We start from the raw sequence: 26,593 nt of genomic DNA on the forward strand, positions 1-26,593 counted from the left end.
TTGCAAAGTTAAGATATCCTGGCAAATGGCACCTGAGTTGGATAATATTCAGTATACTGTTATCCCCTGAAATTAAACTGATATTAATTGAAGCTGGAAGTATTGTTATGATGAATTAAATTTTTTTATAATAATTCCTTTTAACAGGTGTCTGCCCTGAACAGTTTTGCAAAGAGTAATATCTTACAGTTAGTTCCTTGACCTTTATTTAAGGTCTAAGGTTACAATGAATCATGTAGGATCTGTGTTTGATTTACCCTTGGCCTTTAGAAATTTAAATTCTTAGGGGACACGTGGGTGGCTCAGCAGTTGAGCTTCTGCTCTCAGCTCAGGATGTGATCCCAGGGTTCTGGGATCAAGTCCCACATCTGGCTCCCTGCAGGGAGCCTGCTTCTCCCTCTGCCTATGTCTGTGCCTCTCTCTCTCTTTCTCTCCATGTCTCTCATAAATAAATGAGTAAAATCTTAAAAAAAAAAAAAATTTAAATTCTTAGATGACATTTTAAATACAAATATCAAATATAGTATGTGTGAGCACCTTGAGAACAGATTATATTTTATCTGGTGTTTATATATAGATTATATTCAATACATTATCAATTTTTGCTGTAATCTATTCTAATGTATATGTCACTCATCTTAACAAACTTTTAAATCTTATTTTGATTTACTGTGTATACTATGAGGTGAATCTCTTGGTGTTTTAAATTTAGATCTGTGTTATTTAATAGGTAACCATTTAAAAAATACTTCTTCAAATAAAACTTTATTTCAAAGCTTAAAAAAATATGTAGCCATTTTAACTGTAATTTCCCTATGTTTTTTAACCCAAGTTATACCAAAGAGGACAATATTATTGAAATAATATATCTAATAGATACTCCTAAAGGAGTATATATGATATAGAATTGTTATTGTGGTTTTGGAATTAATTATTCATTCTTGCCCATACCTGAAACACCAGCTCTCAGCTTGTCTGTGCTGTAATTTTCATAATGTTTATAAACTACTAGTTTTTGATTACTACACACTATTTGTTATGCAATCTATAAAGTTTTTAAAAATATCTTTTTACAGTTTTTATTTTTGAAATAATTTTGTATAAAAATAATATACAAACAGAATGTAAAAAATTTTAAAACACAAGCAAACAGGAAAATAAAAATAATCTCTATGCTTAGTATCTCCAGAAATATCTTCTTTAACATTTTGGTGTGTTTCCTTCTATTCTGCTTTTGATGTATATAAATATTTTGCAAAAATGAATTGTACTTGATATGCTATTTTTATTTTATTTTTTAAAAGATTTATTTATTTTGTCAGTTGAGAGAGAGAGAAAGCACAAGTTGGGAGGAGAGGCAGAGGGATAGGGAGAAACAGACTCTGCTGAGCAGGAAGCCCGATGCAGGGTTTGATCCCAGGACTTTGGTATCATGACCTGAGCCAAAGGCAGACTCTTAACCAACTGAGCCACCCATGCCCCTGGATATGCTATTTTTGAACTACTGGTTGGTTTGTGTTTTGTTTTGTTTTGTTTTTCATTTTATAATAGATTGTGAAACTTTTCTCAAGCCATTCTTTGTATTTTCATAATATATAATTTGTAAGGGCTGTAGTTATAAATTATCCAGTTGTATATATGTATATATGTATCATAACTATTTTGGCATTACCTATTATAAAACATTGGCATTCTGATTTTCCTTGTTATGAAATATTGCAACTTATAGTACTCATGCATACAATAAATTTTTAAAAGGTTACCTTTTATAAAAAGGTTATAGGTATGTTAGAGACATGTATGAACACTGATTTTCAAAGAAATTGATGTGTTCAATATTACAAAGGTAGGAAGTGTGAAATCCCTTTAATTTGGATTGATTCTTTTTCTACCACAGCACACTGGTTGACTTTAGTCAAACTTCCTTATCCATTAAGAAATTGAAATTTGGCCAAGAGAGTTGAATTTCTTAATATTGAAGTTTCATTAAGCAGACTGTACATTTAACTTTTTCACTTATGCTAGGCAGTTTGGTTTGTCACTATCCTTGTTTAGAAAATACCTTATTAATAGTTGCATAATGCAGCTATTCTGTATTTTAGTAAATTGCTTTTTTAAATGATATTTTCCAGTTAGTTACATCTAGAGCATATTTGTTCATTTATCCTTTTATTTATTGAACTATGTTAGGCATTGTTATTAAAGTGTAACAATCTCCAGAGTTTTGTTTTTTTTTTTTAAGATTTTATTTATTTATGAGAGACACAGAGAGAGAGGCAGAGACATGGGCAGAGGGAGAAGCAGGCTCCGTGCGGGGAGCCTAATGTGGTACTCCATCCTGGAACCCCGGGATCATGCCCTGAACCAAAGGCAGACATTCAACTGCTGAGCCACTCAGGTGCCCCAAGAGTTTTATTTTTTATTATTATTATTTTTTTTCTTTTTAAAGATTTATATATTTATTCATTCAGAGAGAGTGAAGAGAGAGGCAGAGACACAGGCAGAGGGAGAAGCAGGCTCCATGCAGGAAGCCCGATGTGGGACTCGATCCTGGGTCTCCAGGATCACACCCCGGGCTGCAGGCAGCGCTAAACTGCTGTGCCACTGGGGCTGCCCAAGTTTTATTTTTTTTAAATCAGAGGACTAAAGCAAAACTTACAGAGCCATGACATTTGTTTCTATAAGACAAATAAGTGATTATCTGAACTATTAATGAAATATTTAAATATCACTATTATTATAACTAAGCTGACTTATACCTTTAGATTGTCAATTGTATTCTCCAGGTGATCTGTTTTTGATATGTTTCCAATAGGTTCATTTCAGCCAACAAATGAAATGATGCTCAAGTTCTATAGCTTCTATAAGCAGGCAACTGAAGGACCGTGTAAACTTTCAAGGCCTGGATTCTGGGATCCTATTGGAAGATATAAATGGTAATTTCATATAGGGAGCTATGAAAGGAATTTTATTTTAATGACATAATTATCATATGACTTATTTATGTGGTTACGTATTATTCTGAACAGAGACTGTTCTAACGTACTGGATCCGATTTTTATCCTCCACGTTCTTTTAACACAATTTCATATGAAGAGAAAAGTCTTGGAGAAGAGAGGAAAACAGTAAAACCAAAAAGGACAGGTGTATCAAAGATAAAAAAATCATTTTCAGGTAGTCTTTCCTTTTAGGAGTTTTTTTCATTTTATTGTAAGAAGAGCAACTCCCAAGAGCAGTTAAACTCTCCTGCCTCTTTTACCAAGAAAAATAATGACTTTTACTTGCCAAGTGACACTGTTTACTTTGAGCCTTTAGGTGATAAGTAACTAGGCACATGCTGTGCTAACTTTTGGTCTGGGCTGTCACTCTTGTCCCACTGTACTTTTTTTTTTTTTCATTTTTTTTTTTTTAAATTTTCATTTATTTATGATAGTCACAGAGAGAGAGAGAGAGAGAGAGAGAGAGGCAGAGACACAGGCAGAGGGAGAAGCAGGCTCCATGCACCGGGAGCCCGACGTGGGATTCGATCCTGGGTCTCCAGGATCGCACCCTGGGCCAAAGGCAGGCGCTAAACCCCTGCGCCACCCAGGGATCCCTTTTTTTTTTTTCATTTTTTTTTTTTTAATTTTCATTTATTTATGATAGTCACAGAGAGAGAGAGAGAGAGAGAGTTGTCCCACTGTACTTGAATAGAAATTTGATTTTTAATATACATAAGAAAGTCGTAAAATAGCCAGAGAAACCTCCATAACATGGACTGTACTTTAGGAACAGAGTATGCTAGCTGGTGTAGCAGGTCTTAAGAGCCACACATTTTGATGGCTAAATTTATTTACACTGAATTGGAAGTCCTTAAACTCCTTTGAGGATTTCTTAGTACTATATTTTCCTCTAAGTTCTTTGTGAATAGTCATAAATAAAAGGTTAAATGTAATAGCTGTCTGTTAGTTGATCTGTTTTAAGACAAGTGATTTACCTTACGATTTTTCCCTCAGAATTGACCATTGGTGGATTTAAACTGCTTCTGGAAAAAATGTGTAAAAAGAAAGAGTTTCATTATAGGCAAAAATTTCAGAGGACTGTTGTCCTTATCTAGGGGTTTAAAATGTCTTATGCCAAATAAATAAATAAATAAATGAATGAATGAATGAATGAATGAATGAATGTCTTATGCCTCACATTTTTGTTTCTAAGAAGTAGGAAGCCACGTTTATTTTTTGAGTATATGTTAGACTCTTGTTTAAAATTAATGGAAACTTTTAACCAGAATTTCTGTTCATTTAAAACATGGCCATGATAGTTCATTTCATATAGAGTCTTTTAAAATGTTCATTACTGTCACCATTCTTTATCATACAAAAATTTTGAAGAGTTCTTAGCAAATATTTTTCAACAATATATAGTATCTATTCTATGGTATATATAATAGTCTCTGTAACCTATAGTTTATAATTTACAGATGGGCTACATATTTACTAGTTTTATTTATTTTTTTAATATTTTTTAAATTTTTTATTTATTTATGATAGTCACACAGAGAGAGAGAGAGAGAGGCAGAGACACAGGCAGAGGGAGAAGCAGGCTCCATGCAGGGAGCCCGACGTGGGACTCGATCCCCGGTCTCCAGGATCGTGCCCTGGGCCAAAGGCAGGCGCCAAACCTCTGCGCCACCCAGGGATTCCCTTTACTAGTTTTAAATACTATTTAATTTGACAGTTTATTTTCTCTGATACTTTTTTTTAAGATGGTACTTTTATTTTTTTTTTAAAGATTTTATTTATTTATTCATGAGACATACACACACACACACACACACACACACACACCCCAGAGGCAGAGACACAGGCAGGGGGAGAAGCAGGCCCCATTCAGGGAGCCTGATGTGGGACTTGATCCCGGGACTCCAGTGTCATGCCCTGGGCCTAAGGCAGGCGCTAAACCACTGAGCCACCCAGGGATCCCCTAAGATGGTACTTTTAAAGAGATCCTTTGGAAGCATAATATTTTTGTATAGGCTTTAAGTAGAAAGCCTGTTTTAAATTAATGACCCTATAGCATTGACTACAAAATTGTATTCTGAGCAATTGGAAATTGTTCAGTAATTTGATATTTGCCTGTTCTTATTTCTAGGGATGCTTGGAGTTCGTTGGGTGATATGACCAAAGAAGAAGCCATGATTGCATATGTTGAAGAAATGAAAAAGGTAGGGGAAATCATTCACAGCAGAAAATGAAAATATTAGACCTCCGGGATGACTCAGTGTGTCTGCCTTTGGCTCAGGTCATGATCCTGGGGTCCTGGGATTGAGTCCAGCATCAGGCTCCCTCTGGGGAGCCTGCTTCTCCCTCTGCACATGTCTCTGCCTTTCTCTGTGTCTCTCATGAATAAACAAATAAAACTTAAAAAAAAAAAAAAGAAAATGAAAATATTCATGGGGCACCTGCATGGCTTAGTTGCTTAAGCATCTGATTCTTGATCTCAGCTCAGGTCTCTTTTTAATGTTTACAATTTTTAAATTTTATTTTCAGGTCTTGATCTCAGGGTCATGAGTTAAAAAAAGAAAATATCCAGCACAGCTGAATTAAATTAATTTTGTTATTAAGCAAATTAGCTTCTTTGTTTTAAGGAACAAAGAAATTATAATATGTTAGCATATAAAATCTAAGATGAATTTATTAGGGCTTTATCTGTCTCTTCAACGTTCATTTTTTTTTTTTTTCAATGTTCATCTTAAGATAAGTGTTTTTACCTTAAGATCACACTGTAGTGATGTGATTTTTTTAATCTTCTCTGTATTTGTCCATAGTCAGCTTCTTCAGAAAATGTAGAAATAGGAATCTTTTGAAATATTGAAGCCCCTTCCTCAGGAATCTGAGGAATACCTGAGCAACCTTGAAAGCATTTCTGCTTTGGAACTTTTTATTTAGGAGAAATAGCTAACAACCCTGCCCATCAGTGTTTTCGTCGAGTTTGACTCACAAATTGAAATACTCCCATCATGGGATTTCTTAATAACAAGGATTTCTTTTCCTTGAATGCAGAGATCCTTCAGAAACAAAATAAGATAAGGATGCTTTTAATTTCTCTGGTAATTGGTAAGGACAGCTTTCCTTACTGACTAGCTTTCTTAAGTCTGCTCAAGGGATTTTTTGAGGAGCAAATTTATGAAGAAATCATGATTTTAAAGATACTCTTAGTGTCTTTTTATAAAGCACCATTGCTGTGTTGGAACTGGATCAGAAATTGTGAAATCTGGGATGCCTGGATGGCTCAGTGGAGCACCTGCCTTTGGGCCAAGGTGTGATGCTGGAGGCCCAGGATCGAGTCCCACGTCGGGCTCCCTGCATGGAGCCTGCATCTCCCTCTGCCTGCGTCTCTGCCTGTCTCTCTGTGTCTCTCATGAATAAATAAATAGTATTAAAAAAAAAAAGAAATTGTGAAATTTAAAGATGCATGGGTGGCTCAGTGGTTAAGCATCTACATTTTGCTCAGGTCGTGATCCCGGGGTCCTGGGACTGAGTACTGCATCAGGCTCCCCAAGGAGCCTGCTTCTCCCTCTGCCTAAGTATCTGCCTCTGCCTCTCTCACTGTGTCTCTTGTGAATAAATAAATAAAATCTTAAAAAAAAAAAAAAAGACATTGTGAAGTTTAGGTCTGTTTTATAATCTTAAGTTATCTTTGAACATAAAGAAAATCTGTAAAAAGGAACACTTCTTTTGCCAGCTCGTTTGCCAGTGTTAATTTCTTTTTTTTTTCATTTGTTTTTATTGAAGTTTGATTTGCCAACATAGAGTATAACACCCAGTGCTCATCCCATAAAGTGCCCTCCTCAGTGTTCGTCACCCAGTTACCCTAACCCCCCCTCCCACCTTCCCTTCCACAACCCTTTGTTCATTTCCCAGAGTTAGGAGCCTCTCATGGTTTGCCTCCCTCTCACTCAGTTCCCTTTCTTTCCCTTATAATCCCTTTCATTTCACTATTTCTTATATTCCTCGTATGAGTAAAACCATATAATGATTGTCCTCCGATTGACTTACTTCATTCAGTATAAATACCCTTCAATTCCATCCGCGTCAAAGCAAATGATGGGTATTCATCGTTTCTAATGCCTGAGTAATATTCCATTGTATATATAGACCACATCTTCTCTATCCATTCATCTGTCAAAGGACATTGAGGCTCCTTCCATAGTTTGCTCTTGCGGACATTGCTGCTATAAACATTGGGGTGCAGGTGTCTCAGTTTTTCACTGCATCTGTATCTTTGGGGTATATCCAAAGGGTACCCTATATAGGGTATAGGATATAGGTCATAGGGTAGCTCTATTTTCAACTCTATGAAGAACCTCCACACATTTTTCAGAGTGGCTGTACCAGTTCACATTGCCACCAACAGTGCAAGAGGGTTCCCCTTTCTCCACATCCTCTCCAACATTTGTTGTTTCCTATCTTGTTAATTTTCACCATTCTCACTGGTGTGAGGTGGTATCTCATTGTGGTTTTGATTTGTATTTCCCTGATGGCAAGTGATGCGGAGCATTTTCTCATGTGCTTGTTGGCCATGTGTATGTCTTCTTTGGTGAAATTTCTGTTCTTCTGCCCATTTCACGATTGGATTATTTGTTTTTTGGGTGTTAAGTTTAATAAGTTCTTTACAGATCTTGGATACTAGCCCTTTATCTGATATGTCATTTACAAATACCTTTTCCCATTCTGTAGGTTGTCTTTTAGTTTTGTTGACTGTTTCTTTTGCTGTGCAGAAACTTTTTATCTTGATTAAGATAAAAGATAGAAGATAACTATTGGGATAGTTCATTTTTGCTTTTGTTTCCTTGGCCTTTATAGATGTATCTTGCAAGAAGTTGCTGTGGCCAAGTTCAAAAAGGGTGTTGCCTATGTTCTCCTCTAGGATTCTGATGTATTCTTGTCTCACATTTAGATCTTTTAGATCTCATAGATCTCATCCATTTTGAGTTTATCTTTGTGTATGGTGTAAAAGAATGGTCCAGTTTCATTCTTCTGCATGTGGCTGTCCAATTTTCCCAGCACCATTTATTGAAGAGACTGTCCTTTTTCCAGTGGAGTCTTTCCTGCTTTGTTGAATATTAGTTGACTATAAAGCTGAGGGTCCACATCTGGATTCTCTATTCTGTTCCATTGATCTATGTGTCTGATTTTGTGCCAGTACCACACTGTCTTGACGATCACAGCTTTGTTATACAGCTTGAAATCATCATTGTGATGCCCCTGGCATTGGTTTTCTTTTTCAGTATTCCTCTGACTATTCGGGATCTTTTCTGATTCCACAGAAATGTTAAGATGATTTGTTCCAACTCTGTGAAGAACATCCATGGTATTTTGGTAGGGATTGCATTAAACGTGTAAATTGCCCTGGGTAGCATAGATATTTTCACAATATTTATTCTTCCAATCTATGAGCATGGAATGTTTTTCCATCTCTTTGTGTCTTCCTCAATTTCTTTCAGAAGTGTTCTGTAGTTTTTAGGGTATAGATCCTTTACCTCTTTGGTTAGGTTTATTCCTAGGTATCTTATGTTTTTGGGTACAATTGTAAATGTGATTGACTCCGTAATTTCTCTTCCTTCAGTTTCATTGGTAATGTATAGAAATGCCACTGATTTCTGGGCATTGATTTTGTATCCTGCCACACTGCCAAATTGCTGTATGAGTTCTAGCAATCTTTGGGTGGAGTCTTTTGGGTTTTCTGTGTCCAGTATCATGTCTTATCATGTCATCTGCAAAGAGGGAGAGTTTGACTACTACTTTGCGAATTTGAATGCCTTTTATTTCTTTTTTTTTTTTTTTAATTTCTTTTTGTTATCTGATTGCTGAGGCTTGGACTTATAGTACTATGTTGAATAGCAGTGGTGAGAGTAGACATCCCTGTCATGTTCCTGATCTTAGGGGAAAGGCTCCCAGTGTTTCCCCAATGAGAATGATATTTGCTGAGGGCTTCTCATAAATGGCTTTTAAGATGCTGAGGAATGTTCCCTCTGTACCTACACTCTGAAGAGTTTTGATCAGGAATGGATGCTGTATTTTGTCAAATGCTTTCTCTGCATCTGTTGAGAGGATCATATGGTTCTTGTTTTTTCTTTTGTTGATGTGATCTATCACATTGGCTATTTTACGAGTGTTGAACCAGCCTTGCATCCCGGGGATAAATCCCACTTGGTCATGGTGAATAATTTTCTTAATATACTGTTGGATTTTTTTAAAATTTTATTTATTTATTCATGAGAGACACAGAGAGAGAAAAGAGAGAGAGAGAGAGAAAAGAGAGAGAGAGAGGCAGAGACACAGGCAGAGGGAGAAACCAGCTCCATGCAGGGAGCCTGATGTATTAGATTTCACGTCTCCAGGATCAGGCTGAAGGTGGCGCTAAACCGCTGAGCCACCTGGACTGCCACACTCTTGGATCCTATTGGCTTGTATCTTGTTGAGAATTTTTGCATTCGTGTTCATCAGGGATATTGGTCTATACTTTTTTTTTTTTGGTGGGGTCTTTGGTTTTGGAATTAAGGTAATGGGCCTTATAAAACAAATTTGTAAGTATTCTGTCCCTTTCTATCCTTTGAAACAGCTTTAGTAGAATAGGTATTATTTCTTCTTTAAACGTTTGACAGAATTCCCCTGGGAAGCCATCTGGCCCTGGGCTTTTGTGTCTTGGGAGGTTTCTGATGACTGCCTCAAGTTCCTCACTGGTTACTGGCCTGTTCAGGTTTTCTATTTCTTCCTGTTCCAGTTTTGATAATTTGTTGTTTTTCAGAAATGTGTCCATTTCTTCTAGATTGCCTAATTTGTTGACATATAGCTGCTCATAATGTTTTTTTTTTTTTTTTTAATTTATTTATGATAGTCACAGAGAGAGAGAGAGGGGCAGAGACACAGGCAGAGGAAGAAGCAGGCTCCATGCACCGGGAGCCCGATGTGGGATTCGATCCCGGGTCTCCAGGATCGCACCCTGGGCCAAAGGCAGGCGCCAAACCGCTGCGCCACCCAGGGATCCCCGCTCATAATGTTTTTAAAGTCGTTTGTATTTCCTTGGTACTCGTGGTCTCTCCTCTTTCATTCGTGATTTTATTAGAGTCTTTTCTTTTCAGTAAGACTGGCTAATGGTTTATCTATCTTATTAATTGCTTCAAAGAATCAGGTCCTGGTTTTGTTGATCTGTTCTACAGTTCTTCTGATCTCTAGTTCATTGAGTTCTGCTTGAACCTTTATTATCTCTCTTCTTCTGCCTGGTATAGGTTTTATTTGCTGTTCTTTCTCCAATTCGTTTAGGTGCAAGGCTAGCCTGTGTATTTGTGTTTTTTCCAGTTTTTTGAGGGAGGCTTGTATTGCCATGTATTTCCCTCTTAGGAGCACTTTTGGTATCCCAAATATTTTGAATGGTTGTATATTCATTTTCATTATTTTCCATGAATCTTTTTATTTCTTCTCTAATTTCCTGGTTGACGCATTCGTCTTTTAGTAGAATGCTCTTTCACCTCCACTTGTTTGAGTTTTTTCCAAATTTCTTGTCATTGAGTCTAGTTTCAAAGCATTGTGGTCTGAAAATACATAGGAGACATTCCCAGTCTTTTGGTATAGGTTGAGACCTGATTTGTGACCCAGTATGTGGTCTATTCTGGAAAAAGTTCCATGTGCACTTGAGAAGAATGTGTTTTCAGTTGTGTCTGGGTGGAAAGTTCTGTATATATCTGGGAAATCTGTTTGGCCCAGTGTATTATTAAAGGCCCTTGTTTCTTTGGTGATGTTCTGCTCAGAATATCTGTCATTTGCTGAAAGTGCTGTGCTGAAGTTTCCTACTATTAGTGTATTATTATCTAAGTATCTCTTTCCTTTGGTTATTAATTGATTGGTGTACTTGGCAGGTCCCACATTAGGGGCATAAATATTGTTAGGTCTTCTTGTTGGATAGACCCTTTAAGTATGGTATAGTGTCCCTGTTCACCTCTTACTACAGTCTTTGGGATAAACTTTATCTGATATGAAGATTGCTACCCCAGCTTTCTTTTGAGGACCATTTGAATGGTAAATGGTTCTCTACCCCTTCATTTTCAGGCTGGAGGTGTCCTTAGGTCTAAAATGAGTCTCTTGTAGACAACAAATTGATTTGTCTTGCTTTTTTATCCAGTCTGAAACCCTGTGTCTTTTGATGGGATCATTTAGCCCATTTACTTTCAGAGTACCTATTGAAAGATATTAATTTAGTGTTGTAATACCTATTCAGTCTCTGTTTTTGTGGATTGTTTCTTTAGACTCCCTCTTTCTTTTACAAGGTCCCCCCTAATATTTCTTGCATAGCCAGTTTGGTGGTCACATATTCTTTCAGTTTCTGCCTATTTTGGAAGCTCTTTATCTCTCCTATTCTGAATGAGAGCCTTGCTGGATAGAGTATTCTTGGCTCCATGTTCTTCTCATTTAGTACCCTGAATATATCCTGCCAGCCCTTACTGGCCTGCCAGGTCTCTGTGGAGTGGTCTGCTGTTAATCTGATATTTCTCCCCATATAAGTTAAGAATCTCTTGTCTCACACTGCTTTAAGAATTTTCTCTTTATCTTTGAAATTTGCAAGTTTCACTATTAAATGTTGAGGTGTTAAATGGTTTTTATTGAATTTTAGTGGGGGTTCCTATATCTTGGATTTGAATGCCTGTTTCCTTCCCCAGATTTGGGAAGTTCTCAGCTATGATTTACGCAAATATACTTCGTGGTCTCTCTCTCTCTCTCTCTCTCTCTCAGCCTCTTCTGGAACCCCAATTAGACATATATTCTACCTTCTCAAGCTATCATTTATTTCCCTAAGCCTTTCGTCATGGGCTCTTAATTGTTTTTCTCTTTTTTCCTCAGCTTCCTTCCTTACCATCAACTTGTCTTCTATGTCGCTCACTCTTTCTTCCACCTCATTAACCCTCATCGTTAGGACCTCCAATTTGGATTGCATCTCATTTAGTCTATTTTTCATTTTGGCCTGATTAGATCTAAATTCTGCAGTCTTGAAGTATCTTGATTCCTTTATGCTTTTTTTATAGAACCACTAGTAGCTTAATAATTGTGCTTCTGAGTTGAATTTCTGACATTGTATTGAAATCCAGTTCTGTAACTCTGTAGCAGAGGGTACTGTTTCCTGTTCTTTCTTTTATGGTGAATTCTTCCTTCTCGTCATTTTGTCCAGTGCAAGAGTGGCTGTTTGAGCGGGCTGAGTCAAAAATATCAACCACGACCTAAGTAAAATACACCCTTGATGATTCTGAAGAGGTCAGAGATCAGAAAATAAAAGAAAAAGAAGACCAGAACAAAATATAACAGAAGGACCACTGGAGTCAAAAACAAATTTAAAAAAAAAAAAAACAAAAAAAAAACAAATTTTAAAACACAGCAGTAAAAATAAAGAGCTAAAAGCTAAAAACTAAAAACAAAGAAAAAAAAGTAAAAGTAGAGAAAAGAGGAAAGAGAAAAAAATTAAAAGGTGGGGGGGATGGTGTTTGTGAGGAAGTAGTAATGGAGAGAGAATGTAGTCTACCTGAGGAGTCCTATAGGGTGATCCTCTTGGTTCTCAGTGTATTTTGTTCTCTATGTTAGAAGTTGCTCAATTCCAAATTTATATGAACCAGCAATACTTATTATATAAAGCCCCAACATATGCCCCAACATGTTTTGACCACAAAAACATAAACAAGATAAAAGAGGGTGCAGAATGGGAAGAAAGAAAGAATATAATCTCACAGAATTACAGTGTTCCACTTGGTTCTGAGTGGATGTTGGTCATATTTTAGAAGGTACTAACTTCCACCATCACAAATTAAAACAAGGCAGAAAAAACAAAAAAACCCCAAAACCCATGTCTTGTATATGTACCAAAATCCCAGTGTTAATTTCTATAAGTAATTTTTGTGAGGTGATTGAGACTCATTTGTTTTGTTTTATTTTGTTTTCTTCTGCACTGCTCAAAGTTGTGCCCTTTGTTAAATTGTCACAGTTTTTATTTAGTGGACGTGGTTTATCTATAACAGAAGGCAGAGTTTAATCCTTTTGACTGTTAACTGTATCAGTAGCACAACAACAAAGGAACCTTTCAAAAGCAGAGAGAAAATCTAAAGCCTTTTTGGTTTGTTAACTATTCCTTTTCTTTATTTTAAATATTCTGATTTGGGGGGCACACTTCTATAATGTAAAGTTGAATAGAAACATCAAGTAAAATTTACCCATTTTTCCTATCCAATTTGATTAATTAATGATGTAGTTACAGGTTAAAATGGGAGGGATTTAAACTGTACTGCTGCCTTTTAGCTGTCTTAAGATACTTTAACTGTACCCATAGATTTTTAAACTATACTGCTGCCTTTTAGCTGTCTTGAGATACTTTAACTGTACCCATAGATTTTTAAACTATACTGCTGCCTTTTAGCTGTCTTAAGATATTTTAACTGTACCCATAGATTTCTATAACTACTTCTCTAATTCAAGAATATACTTTTAATTTTTTTTTTTAAGATTTACTTATTTATTTATTCATGAGAGACACAGAGAGGCAGAGACATAGACAAGACAGAGGAGAAGCAGGCTCCATGCAAGTAGCCTGATGCAGGACTTGATCCTTGGAATCTAGGATCACACCCTGAGCCAAAGGCAGTCAGCTGCTGAGCCACCCAGGTGTCCCATCCATTCAGACTTTTAAAATTTCATTTTTCAGAAGGTGAATATAATAAAATTTTGGTAGACTTTTAGAGATAAATCTAAAGTGTTAGGATACTAATCAATTGAAAATTTGATTCATTTTTTAAAGTATTTGCAGAGTTTTGCTTTGTGGACATCAGTAGATAAAATTGTATGCTTTTAAATAATGATGTGGCAGAGGGTGGAAGGACCTGGCTGGCTTAGTCAGTAGAGCATCCAACTCTTGATCTCAGGGTTGTGAATTCAACCCCCACATTGGGTCTATAGATTATAAAATATACATGTGTGTGTATATATATATATATTAGATAATGGTGTGGGATGGTACATTATCCCAAAGATTAGGTCACTGAATATGGGACTTTTTGTAATTGTAGTAATTAATTAACAACCAATTAGGAATTTAAATTATATTTTAAATATAGTTCAGTATGCTCTTTAGAATTACTCTTGTATTATAAATCTCATTCTTTTGCTTTTGCATTCACATTTTTAGGGAACTTGTCCACTGGGATCCTTGGGTGGTTCGGCAGTTCAGTGCCTGCCTTCTGCCCAGGGCGTGATCCTGGAGTTCCGGGATCAAGTTCCGCATCGGGCTTCCTGTATGGAGCCTGCTCCCTCTGCCTGTGTCTCTGCCTCTGTCTCTCTGTGTGTCTCTCACGAATAAATAATAAAATAAAACTTTTTTTTGAGAAAAAGGAACTAATCCATTTAATTTATGTTTATAATAGATATTTTTAAAAAGATTTTATTTATTTATTTGTGAGAGACACAGAGAGAGAGGCATAGACATAGGCAGAGTTCTAGGCTCCTCACAGGACTTGATTCTATACCCTGGGATCACACCCTGTGCTGAAGGCAGACATTCAATCTCTGAGCTACCCAGGTGTCCCTAATAGATAATATTTTATAGAAAATTGCTTTGTAATCTATAAACTGTCCAGTGAAATATCATTTAAAAAGTTGCTGGAATCAAAAATTCTTTTAAATTAATAGGATTTTAGCTTTGAGGGAACAAAAAAAGTAATGTGGTTTGTGGGAAAAATCTGTAGTTCTTTTAAATAAAGTTAATTTTCATAATCAAAAGGAAATATAAAATTCTATTTTCTGTACAAATTTTACAGGCTATCTGTTGTTCTTTTAAAGATTTTATTTTTAAGTAATCGCTACACTCAATGTGGGGCTCAAATTTAGAACTCCATGATCGAGTCGCATGCTCAACAGAGCCAGTCAGCCAACCCCAAATTATATAGGCTATGTTAATGAGGGTTTCTAGAGAATTCAGCCAAAACAAAACTTGAATAATATGCAGTATGTCTGTTGGATGTAAAGAGAGATCAGTGTCCTCAACTCTGGCTGCACATTGGAATCACTAGGGGGATCTTGTTTAAAAAAAATAAAATAAAAAAAAATAAAATAAAATAAAATAATAATAATGCCCCAGCATAACCTCAGACTAATCATTTTGGGATTTCTAAGAGGATGGGATAATCGCTGTACCAGAGGGAAGATTAGAACAGAGTCTCATAAAGGATGGAACCTGAAAGTCACCATGGATGAGGGTCTGGTCTGTAGCTCTGCCAAGTCCAGAACGTTGGCTTTCTTTTCTAAGGGTTGACAGATGATAACCACCTTTTGGAGATTTGGAGAAAAACCAGAATACTAATTTTTTCCCCCAGAATGCTAATTCTTTAACTTACAGAGGGTGTTATATTTTTCAAGTGTGCAGCATACTCCTGATTAAGATATAGGACACTCCTCAAAATGTCAGAGGCACTTGGGAAACTGGATGAATGATTGCTAAGATTGTCTATTGAACAGAGCGTAGAACACTGAGATTTGGATGGCATTAAGAGATCTGTTCATTTGATCAAAAAAAAGAATCTGGGCAATTTAATCTTTGCTTTACAAGACAGTGTATCTGTGCCTCTGATAGTATATTTTTATCATACAGAAATGATGTTTCTTATCAAGAAAATGTGCTGGAGAACTGGAAAAATTACTGTGCTTTGGGTGCTGTTTTTTTTTTTTTTTTTTAATAAGATTTTATTTGAGAGAAGCATAAGCAGGGTGAAGGGCAGAGGGAGAGGGAGAAGCAAACTCCGTGCTGAGCAGGGAGCTTGAAGTGGGGCTGAATTCTGGGACCCTGGGATCATGACCTGAGCTAACGGCAGACGCTTAACCGACTGAGTCACCTAGGCACCCCACAGATGCCACTTTTATAGAATCTGTGCAGCTCACCAAACAGTTTTCATTTGGATAGGTTATAATCGAATGAATTGATTTAATTCACTTATACTGTAAATAAAATCTCTAGGAGTAGTTACCTGGACTGAGGTTTGCCTGGCTCTGCTTGTCTCTCTGTGTCTGTCCCTGCCAGTATCATGCGTGTGTGTGCGTGCACATGCCATTTCTTTTATTTCAGCATTGGAGTGAGGGAGAGAATTTTGCAGATGACTAAGATTATTCTTCTTGGGTTTTGTAATTTTAGTTTTTTCTTCAGAGAGTAATCTCTTAAATTCTGGCTATATCTTGCTGTGGCTGCTTGTGTCCTGATTTTATTGACTATTGAAATTCTTTTACTTTTTTTAAGATTTTATTTATTCATGAGAGACAGAGAGAGAGAGAGAGAGAGAGAGAGAGGCAGAGGGAGAAACAGGCTTCATGCAGGGAGCCGAATGTGGGACTTGATCCTGGGACTCCAGGATCATGCCCTGGGCCGAAGGCAGGTGCTAAACCGCTGAACCACCCAGGCATCCCAAATTCTAGCTTATTGAAAGAAAAATAACTCTGCTTAGATTTGCCTAGCACTAGCACATACTACATATATTTAGTTCTGACATTTGAAATCCATAATTCAGTCCGTTACTTACGGGGTATGAACTGAAACAGATTTGAGTAGCTCTACTTAAAGACAGATTTGATAGACTTTTTAGAGTAATATTTAATTGAGAGATAAATAAAAGAGATCTGGTTTGAAACAGGATCAAAGGAAGTTTTGGGTGGATGGAATATATGGCTAGCTTACCAGATTCCATTGAATCTTTGCATATATACACTATTCTAGTATTAAATAGTGTAAAGGATGCTGACTTGTGTTTGAATTATATCTCTGCCATGTAGTAGCTGTGACTTTGGTCATATCAAAATAAACATTACCTAATGGTTTCAATTTTGGGGTTGAATCTATTATCCATATATATTCCAGATCATATATCTATATTAAACTATAAAAATGCCCTCCCTAATATCCCCAGCCTCACAGTAACAAGTACTCCCTTCTAAAAAAGATATTTTATGGTTAGAGCAATTTTTTTCGGTTCTATTCATTGATAGGAACAGCAATTAGGTAATTTACTATTAGCTCTCAGATAACATTATAATCATTATAACTAGTTATTTTTAGCATAGTTCATCCTGTATAATCTCCCAACATACCTCCGCCTTGTTGATTAAATTCCTTGTATGTGCTAGACACTGGAAATACAGGAGTGATTAAAACCAGATGAAGGCCCTGTTCCACTGAGCTTACATTGTATTGTTCTGAAAGATAGGCAGTAAGCCAACAATAAAGCAGGGCGGTGACTGACGAGTCTGAGCTTCTTAATTTTAAAGGTATAAGTGGCCACTTTAAAACTGTATATAAGCTGAAAAATATGCAAAAATGATATAGGACTTTGGTTGCTTAAAGTAATAAATGTGTTCATTTTAGTAGTAAAAAGTAATAAATGTAAATGAAAAAAATCCAAACATCAAAAAAAAAAAAAAAATGAAAAGAGCCTTTCCTATTCCCTCCACGTTAATTCTTTGAGTCTAATTACTTTTAATTCTATTTTATAGATTGATTCAGAAAACACATATATGTATATCTTCTTATTTAAAAAGAGAAGAACCTTGGGATCCCTGGGTGGCGCAGCAGTTTGGCGCCTGCCTTTGGCCCAGGGCGCGATCCTGGAGACCCGGGATTAAATCCCACGTCGGGCTCCCGGTGCATGGAGCGGGAGCTCCTCTGCCTGTGTCTTTGCCTCTTTCTCTCTCTCTCTCTCTCTCTCTCTGTGTGTGTGTGACTATCATAAATAAATAAAAATTAAAAAAAAAAAAAAGAACCAATAATGGTATCATATTCCTACTGTTCACTAACTACCTTTTTGCTTATAAAAAAAATTCAGATGTTTTCCCAATCAGCACACACAAAGCTAACCTTATTCTTTTTAAATATCTGCAAAATATCTCCTATATGGAAATATTTTCTTTTATCAGTTACCAGTTGATGGCCATTTACTTGAAATTAATTTACCTTGCTCTTTAAATTTGATGATTCTAAATTGGCCCATAGGTGTGAAAATGACAACCATTTCCTACTTTCCTTTTATGCCCTTTTAGAAACATGATCTTAGAGAATGGTTTTTAATGCACAATTTATGGGTTATTGTATAAAATTTTAAAAGAAGTTTATGTAAAACAGTCTTCAAAGTGAAGACACTTTTATTTTATTTGCTTATTTAAGATTTTATTTATTTATTTGACAGAGAGAGAGAGAGCACAAGCAGGGGGAGCGGCAGAGGGAGAGGGAAAAGCATACTCCCCGCTGAACAGGGAGCCAGTGAGGTACTTGATCCCAGGACCCTGGGATCATGACCTGAGTAGACAGCAGATGCTTAACTGGCTGTGCCACCCAGGCACTTGATGAAGACACTTTTTAATAAAGTCTTTAATATACTTGAAATTTTCCTGAAAGTATACAGTTTATGTAATTAATGTAGATACTTTGGGAAATCTATAAATGAACTTGAAATCTCAAAATTATTGCTAAATAAATTGTAAATATTGTGTTATTTGGTACTTAGTGTAGACCATAGTCGTAGTTTGTGATTTCACAAGGTTTGTTTCTTTTGATTACAGATTCTTGAAACTATGCCGATGACTGAGAAAGTTGAAGAGTTGCTACATGTCATAGGTCCATTTTATGAAATTGTAGAAGACAAAAAGTGTGGCAGAACTTCTGATTTAACCTCAGGTTGGAATGTTTTACCTTGTTTTTAAATCCAGCAGCTGATGTATTATGCATGCATTAATATTTATGTCTAATTTTTTTTTACTTTCACATGCCAGTCCGACTGGAGAAAATCTCTAAATACTTAGAAGGTAGGAATAATGAAATACATGTAAACGTTTTGTTTAAAATTTACATGCCAAAAGAATTTTACACAAATTTAACTTATAAGCTGGTCACTCAAGAGTTTTCATTTCAAGCAAATACATTACATAAAGTTCAAAAATAATATAAACACTCAAATTTTAACCTTTCAATTATTAAAACATGACAGGTGGCTCACCAAATATATACAAGATTATAACAATTTATGATTTTATTTTGATGATCATACTTTCTGGTTTTCTTTCTGTATTACATTAATGGTGCCATAGCTGAAATGATTTTCTAGCTAATTTTAATGTAGATATGTTTATAATATAGCTTATATAGTGTAGCAATCTAAAACAAGACACCAGTGAATTCACTTAGCTTGGTCTTTTTTTTTTTAGAATTCTAATTTTGTGTTCTCAGGAAAGAATTGAAAGGCTTATCTTTCACGTATTAGCAGGAATTGAATAATAGGCAAATTTGCTGGCATTAAGTATAAACATTACTCTTTACATTTTTTTTTTTGAAAGCAGAGTGAAATGAGCCTGTAAGAATTATTTCAAATAAAAAATATGTTTTATTTTCCTGGAATCCTTATTTACAAGGTATCTTTAACTAACTGACAGAAATCAGGGGTTTCAGAACAGTTACCTTCCTGTGTGTCATAAGATCTGCAGTTTGTGTCTGCAGTAGTAACTGCTATAATGCTCACTGAGCATAACACTTTTATAACCACATCCTCTATATCTGATTTGCCTAAAGAAACACATTTTAACAAATAATCTTCCTTATAAGTCATGCTATTCAATGCAGAAAAAATATTATTTCCTCTGTATGAAGCATGTTGTTAGGATTTAGAGGGGAGTAAATCTGGACCTGTTTTTAGTAGTATCTAAGCCAGTTAAAGGCAAATGTTTAAACAGCTAATTATAAAGACAAGGAATAATGATAATAAAGGCTCAGATCCATAATCCCTAAGTTATAATTTAAAATTCAAAAACCTTGATAAACCATATATTTTTTAGTGACTCATTTGAAAGCAAAGCCTGTCCTGACATGAACTAATTGAGCAGCCCACCCTGACCTGATTTGACACTAGGCTGTTTTATTTTTATTTTTTAAAGATTTTATTCATTTATTCATGAGAGACAGAGAGAGAGAGAGGCAGGCAGAGACACAGGCAGAGGTAGAAGCAAGCTCCATGCAGGGAGCCTGATGTGGGACTTGATCCTACTCTAGGATCATGCCCCGGGCTAAAGGCAGGCGCTAAACCGCTGAGCCACCCAGGGATCCCTACACTAAGCTGTTTTAAATATTTATTCTGTTTAGTGTGACTACCCATATGTTTTGCTGTAAAAACTTTCTTTATTATTAGTTTTTTTAGTGGGAGCTGCCTAGACTCTATTGAAGATGTTACATAATGTATAGTACATACAGTGTATGACCTTTGCAAAGTTAGAAAACTGGATTTTAAATCATATCTGCAAGGGTTGCAGATGCAAGGGTTGTAAGGAATATGGACCTGTACCATAATTTATTTAACCTGTGTAATTCTAATGGACATTTAGATTGCTTCCTCCTCTCTTTTTTATATTAAGCTTTTATTTTAATTCCAGTATAGTTAACATACCGTGTTACATTTGTTTCCTCTTCTGGTCTTCAAAAGCTGCTGAAAGTAACCCTGTACAAATGTCATTTAATAAAAGAGAAAATATATCTGTAAGAAATAATATTAGAAATGTAATAGCCAGGGTTAAAGTATTTGAGTGTTTCATAGTTTGCAATCTTGACTTTTTTTTTTTTTTAGCAAAGAATGGTATTGAAAGGAGCCACTTAGGCCCAGTAAAACAGATGTATCTGTGTCACATGGGCTTTTTCATAGTTCAGATGCATAGTAAGTTTTGAAATCAGGAAGTATGAACTATTCAACTTTGTTCTTTTTCAAGATTATTTTGACCGTCCTGGATCTTTTGCATTTCCATATGAATTTTTGAATCAGCTGGTCAATTTTTGCATAAAGGTGTCCCTAGGATTCTGGTAGGGATTGCACCGAATTGTAGGTCATTTTGAGGAGTATTTTGTCATCACAACAGTATTGTCTTCCAATCCATTTATTTAGTTCTTTAATTTCTTTGAAAAATGTTTTGTCATCTGCCATATAAAATTCTTATACCTTCTTTTGTCCAGTGTACTGCTGAGCATTTTATTCTTTTTGCTGCTATTATAGATTATTTTCTAATTTCATTTTGTATTGTTCATTGTTAGCCTGTAGAAATACAATTGATTTTTGCTTATTGATCTTGTATCAGTCTCATTGAACCTTTTGTTCTTTTTTTTTAAAGATTTTATTTATTTATTTGTGAAAGAGAGAGAGCACGAGTGGGTGAGAGGGGTAGAGGGAGAGGGAGAAACAGACTTCCCATTGAGTAGGGAGCCTCATGTGGGACTCTATCTGGAGACCTTAGGATTATGACCTGAGCCAAAGTTAAACTCTTGACCTACTGAGCCACCCAGGTGCCCTCCTTTTGTTAATTCTAATAGTTTTTTTTTTTGTAGATTCATTAGGATTTCTTGTATGTAAGAGCATGTCATTTGCAAACAGAGACCATTTTTTTTCTTTTTCAGTCTGGATGCCTTTTATTTACTTTTCTTGTCTAATTGCCCTGGCAAGAACTTCCAGTACAATATTAAATAGAGATGGCAAAAGCAGACCTCTTTGTCTTGTTTGTTATTTTAGTAGCAAAAAAAAATTCCGTCGTTTAACATTAATTATGATGCTACTTGTGAATTTTTGTAGATGTCCTTTATTAGATTGAGGAAATTCTCTTGTATTTTTAATTTCTTCAGCATTATCATGAAAGTATTTGATTTTTGTCAATACTTTGTGTCTGTTGTGATAATCATGTGGCTTTTGTCCTTTATTCTGTTACGATGATGTATTACATTAACTGATTTTTAGATGTTGAGTTGGGCTTGCTAGTAATTCTCTGTGCTTTCTATACCTCTTATCACAGAACTGCTGTGGTGCTGCTTTTGCTGCTGTCATGTAGTTTTACTGCAAACATCTATTTGGTGCGGGCTTAGGGAATTCTCTATTGCTTAGTTTTGTTGAAGATGTCTATGAGTGGTGGGTGTTTTTGTTTCTTGGTGGTGGTGGTGGTAGTGGTTGTTTTGGTTAGTTGTTTTTCTTTTTGTTTTGTTTTTAGTTTTTTGTTTTTGTTAATCTTGCTTTTTCTGGTTGTCAGGGAGAGAACAAGGAGATTCATAAACTGTGATGCTTCAGGTTCTCTAAAAGAGAGTAGAATATGATGGCAGTGGTAGAGTTGAGTTTTTATTCTTTTGTTCCTGTTTAAGATGTATGGAGATTGTGAAATTTAGTATGTTGCTTGGGATGCGGGGAAGCATCCAAAATGCATTTGAGTAGGTGAAAATGAGCCCAAAGGTTTATGAAGGGAGACCACTGTTTTTGGCCAGTAGCCATGTAGGAGGCCTTATTATCTTAAAGAGTGGTGGAAATTCCCTGTATCTCAAAATGAGGTTCAGTATCCAACAGCATTGGCATCACAGAGGAGCTTTATGGAAATGCAGAATCTTAGATCATCCCAAACTTACTGATTTTAACTGGATCTCAGGTGATTCCTATGCATGTTAATGTTTGAGAAGTTCTGGTGTATTTATTCACAAGATATGACTGGCTAGTAGGACAATTTATGTGCCTTTTTAAGTGATTGATCTCACTAACTGATGCTTTAGAAGAAAATAATTTAAATATAAAGCATTAAAGGTAATAAAAGGATGAAAAAATTTTAAATGTAGTTCAGTTATAATATTGATGAGAGTGTTGTATTTATGTTTTCAGTATGCTAGCATGTAACAACTGTCTCTTCATTTACAGTGTATAAAGATCATTCATCTCTAACTTTATTATTTGATATTAACTTAAAATGACATTCTCTGCCTTGCTTAATGAGGATTTATCATTTTTGTTATAAACTGATACTTGAAGTTTATTTATGTAATATATGTGTACTTATAGTCAAAGAAAAGAATACTAGTTATATATCAAAATTCTAAGTTTTACTTCAAAATAATTTTATTAGTAATTTATAAATGGCAGTATTATTTGTAAATGATAGCATTATTGTATGTACAGCACTAGAGATTAAGTGATCATTTCATATTTTAGATCTGGGTAATGTTCTAACTTCTACTCCAAATGCCAAAACTGTTAATGGTAAAGCTGAAAGCAGTGATAGTGGAGCTGAGTCTGAGGAAGAAGAGGCCCAAGAAGAAGTGAAAGGAGCCGAACAAAGTGATAATGGTAATCTTTGTATGATGAACTAATAATTTTACATTAAATTAGATAAAATATGGAGAGGTCTGGGCTGATTTGGTTTTGTATGAGAATAGTGTGTATGGTAGGATCCAGGCTCTTGACTTTACAAATAAGTTTTTTGTGGACCGAAGATACAGGGACAATCAACCTTATGCATAGATAGAATAGATGAGATTGAACCCTAACAAAAATAGACCATTTCTCTAAATCTGTTGCCTGAAATGTTGCATTAGGAATGTATTCATTTTGGGATGGCTGGGTGGCTCAGCAGTTGAGCGTCTGTCTGCCTTTGGCTCAGGGCGTGATCCTGGGATGGGGTCCTGCATAGGGCTCCTTGCGGAGAGCCTGCATCTCCCTATGCCTGTGTCTCTGCTTCTCTCTGTGTGTCTCTCATGAATACAAAAAATCTTAAAAAAAAAAAAAAAGTATTTATTTTATGGAGTGCCTGGCTGGCTTAGTCAGTAGAACATCTGACTATTGATCTCAGAGTCATGAGTTCAAGCCCCATGTTCAGCATAGAGTTTAGTTAAACAAACAAAAAGAAGTGTATTCATTTTAGATGTTCCAAATATGAATATCCATATGTTACCAAGGAGAGGAGACAGGTTAAACTCTCAATACCTGGGATCCCTGGGTGGCGCAGTGGTTTGGCGCCTGCCTTTGGCCCAGGGCGCGATCCTGAAGACCCAGGATCGAATCCCACATCGGGCTCCCGGTGCATGGAGCCTGCTTCTCCCTCTGCCTGTGTCTCTGCCTCTCTCTCTCTCTCTCTCTCTCTCTGTGTGTGACTATCATAAATAAATAAAAAATAATAAAAAAAAAAAACTCTCAATACCTTGTCAAGAATAGAATGGAATCCAGAGAATTGGATACAGGAAGAAGTTTTGATGAAGAAGGAACACTGGAGTCATGGAGTACTACACTAGGAGGGCCTTGTTAGTAAGAGTAACAGTGATTCTTAGGAAGACTACTTTAGAAGGGGGAGGCAGAAAGACACTGAAACAAATGGCACAACTTTGTTTTGCTTTTATTTTCTAGTAAGATATGATGAATAATATCTTCTTTGAAGGATATTATTGATTATGTGGACCCCCCCCCTTTTTTTTTTTTTATGATAGTCACACACACAGAAAGAGAGAGAGGCAGAGACACAGGCAGAGGGAGAGGCAGGCTCCATGCACCGGGAGCCCGACGTGGGATTCGATCCCCGGTCTCCAGGATCGCGCCCTGGGCCAAAGGCAGGCGCTAAACCACTGCGCCACCCAGGGATCCCATGTGGACCCCTTTGTACAACTGGGTCTCATAGGGTGACTTGCCTGTGCTTGAGAGGGTTATCTTGACCTTGAGAAGTTATCTTTTTTTTTTATTTTTTAAAGATTTATTTATTCATGAGAGACACAGAATGAGAGAGAGAGGCAGAGACTTAGGCAGAGGGAGAAGCAGGCTCCTTGCAGGGAGCCTGATGAGGGACCTGATCCCAGATCCCAGGATCATGACCTGAGCCGAAGGCAGGTGCCTAACTGCTGAGCCATGCAGGCATCCCAAGAAATTATCTTTTAAAAGGGGCTCTAGGGGACGCCTGGGTGGCTCAGTGGTTGAACATCTGCCTTCAGCTCAGGGCGTGATCCCACGGTCTCTGGATCTAGTCCCACATCGGGCTCCCTGCATGGAGCCTGCTTCTCCCTCTGCCTGTGTCTCTGCCTGCCTCTCTCTCTCTGTCTCTCATGAATAAATAAATAAAATCTTTACATAAAAAATAATCATAAAAAATAAAATAAAAAGGGCTCTAGGAAAGCCTGGCTGGCTTGGTGGGTGGATCGTGTGACTCTTGATCTTGTGGTTGTGAGTTCGAGCCCATGTTGGGTGTTGAGTCTATTTAACAATAAAGTAAAGTAAAAATAAAATAGCTTCTAAAAGATTCACAGAGAGGAAGCAGTTTTGAGTGGGCTGTCAGCATGTAATAAACTCCCTCTTTTTAAAATATTTTATTTATTCATGAGAGACACACACAGAGAGAGAGGCAAAGACACAGGCAGAGGGAGAAGCAGGCTCCATGCAGGAGCCCGATGTGGGACTTGATTCCAGGATCACGTCCTAAGCCAAAGGTAGACGCCCAACCACTGAGCCACCCAGGCATCCCAATAAACCCCTTTTTAAAGAGTATTTCATCTCTCTAATCCATGTAGGAAACTGATCAAAGGGATTATGGTAGGTTGGGAAATGATTACTTGATTTTAGAAAATATATGCAGAAGTTGACCTACTGTGAACTTTTATGAATCTCCCTACTTTCTTATAAAAGATAAGAAAATGATGAAGAAATCTGCAGACCATAAGAATTTGGAAATCATTGTCACTAATACCTATGATAAAGACCACTCTGCTCAGGAAATACAGAATGACATTCATGCCAGTTCTTCCTTGAATGGTAGAAGTGCTGAAGAAATAAAGGCTGTAGATGAAAACTTGGAGAAAACTGGAAAAACTGCTATCTGCATTCACCAAGGTACAGTCCTATAATTATGATCTGTCCAGCCTCTTCCCTACCAATGGAATAGTCTCTTCATTATTTGAGGATGTTTAGGAGCAATTTAGAATTAAAAACCTCTTATCAAGGGGGCACCTGGGTGGTCCAGTCAGTTGGGTGTCCAACTTTTGATCTCGGCTCAGGTCTTGATCTTGGGGTTGTGAGTTTGAGCCCCATGTTGGGCTCTGTACTGGGCATGGATCCTACTAAAAAAGAGGGAAGGAAGGGAGCAAGGGAGGGAGGGAGTAAAGAGAAAAAGAGGAAAAAAAAGAAAAGAGTCCCATAAAAATCTTTCATTCAGTAATATCTTAGGGTTTATTAATATTATAAAGATGTATGGCTTTGAATGATAGTGAATTAGGGGCAGGGCTTCTATATTTTTATTGAGACATTTTTTATTATGTTTTTGTATGACATTTTAAAGATTTTATTTATTTCTTCATGAGAGAGAGAGAGAGGCAGTGACACAGGCAGAGAGAGAACCAGGCTCCATGTAGGGAGCCTGATGTGGAACTCGGTCCCGGGACTCCAGGATCACACCCTGGGCCAAAGGCAGGCGCCAAACCACTGAGACACCCAGGGATCCCCTGTATGACATTTTAAAATAAAATTTGAGAGAGAGGCAGAGGGAGAAGCGACTCCCCATTGAGCAGGGAGCCCAACATGGGGCTTGATCCCAGGACTCTGAGATCATGACCTGATCGAAGGCAGATGCTTAACCATTTGAGCTATCCAGGTGCCCTTTGATGTTTCTTTTCTTTTTCTTTTTTCATTTTTAAAAGATTTTATTTATTTATTCATGAGAGACAGAGAGAGAGAGAGGAACAGACACAGGCAGAGGGAGAAGCAGGCTCCATGCAGGGAGCCTGACGTGGGACTCGATCC

The 26,593-nt window shown here is 36.6% G+C and overlaps 1 protein-coding gene across 10 annotated transcripts in view; it reads left to right on the forward strand.

Annotated features, from left to right (window-relative positions):
- ACBD5 (acyl-CoA binding domain containing 5) overlaps positions 1–26,593 on the forward strand; it is a 50,239-nt gene that overhangs the window by 2,946 nt on the left and 20,700 nt on the right. For 5 of the 10 annotated variants that reach the window (XM_026013611.2, XM_072742112.1, XM_072742110.1 and 2 more), the window contains exons 3-8: positions 2,816–2,936; positions 5,131–5,203; positions 18,606–18,720; positions 18,816–18,848; positions 23,033–23,167; positions 25,484–25,687. In XM_026013611.2, the coding sequence (XP_025869396.1) occupies positions 2,816–2,936; positions 5,131–5,203; positions 18,606–18,720; positions 18,816–18,848; positions 23,033–23,167; positions 25,484–25,687 (681 nt within the window). The remainder of the gene's footprint in view (positions 1–2,815; positions 2,937–5,130; positions 5,204–18,605; positions 18,721–18,815; positions 18,849–23,032; positions 23,168–25,483; positions 25,688–26,593) is intronic. The other 5 variants (XM_072742117.1, XM_072742122.1, XM_072742127.1 and 2 more) reach the window with 1 other exon arrangement.

The sequence above is a fragment of the Vulpes vulpes genome, chromosome 2, assembly GCF_048418805.1.
Source record: "Vulpes vulpes isolate BD-2025 chromosome 2, VulVul3, whole genome shotgun sequence".
Taxonomy (NCBI): Eukaryota; Metazoa; Chordata; class Mammalia; order Carnivora; family Canidae; genus Vulpes; species Vulpes vulpes.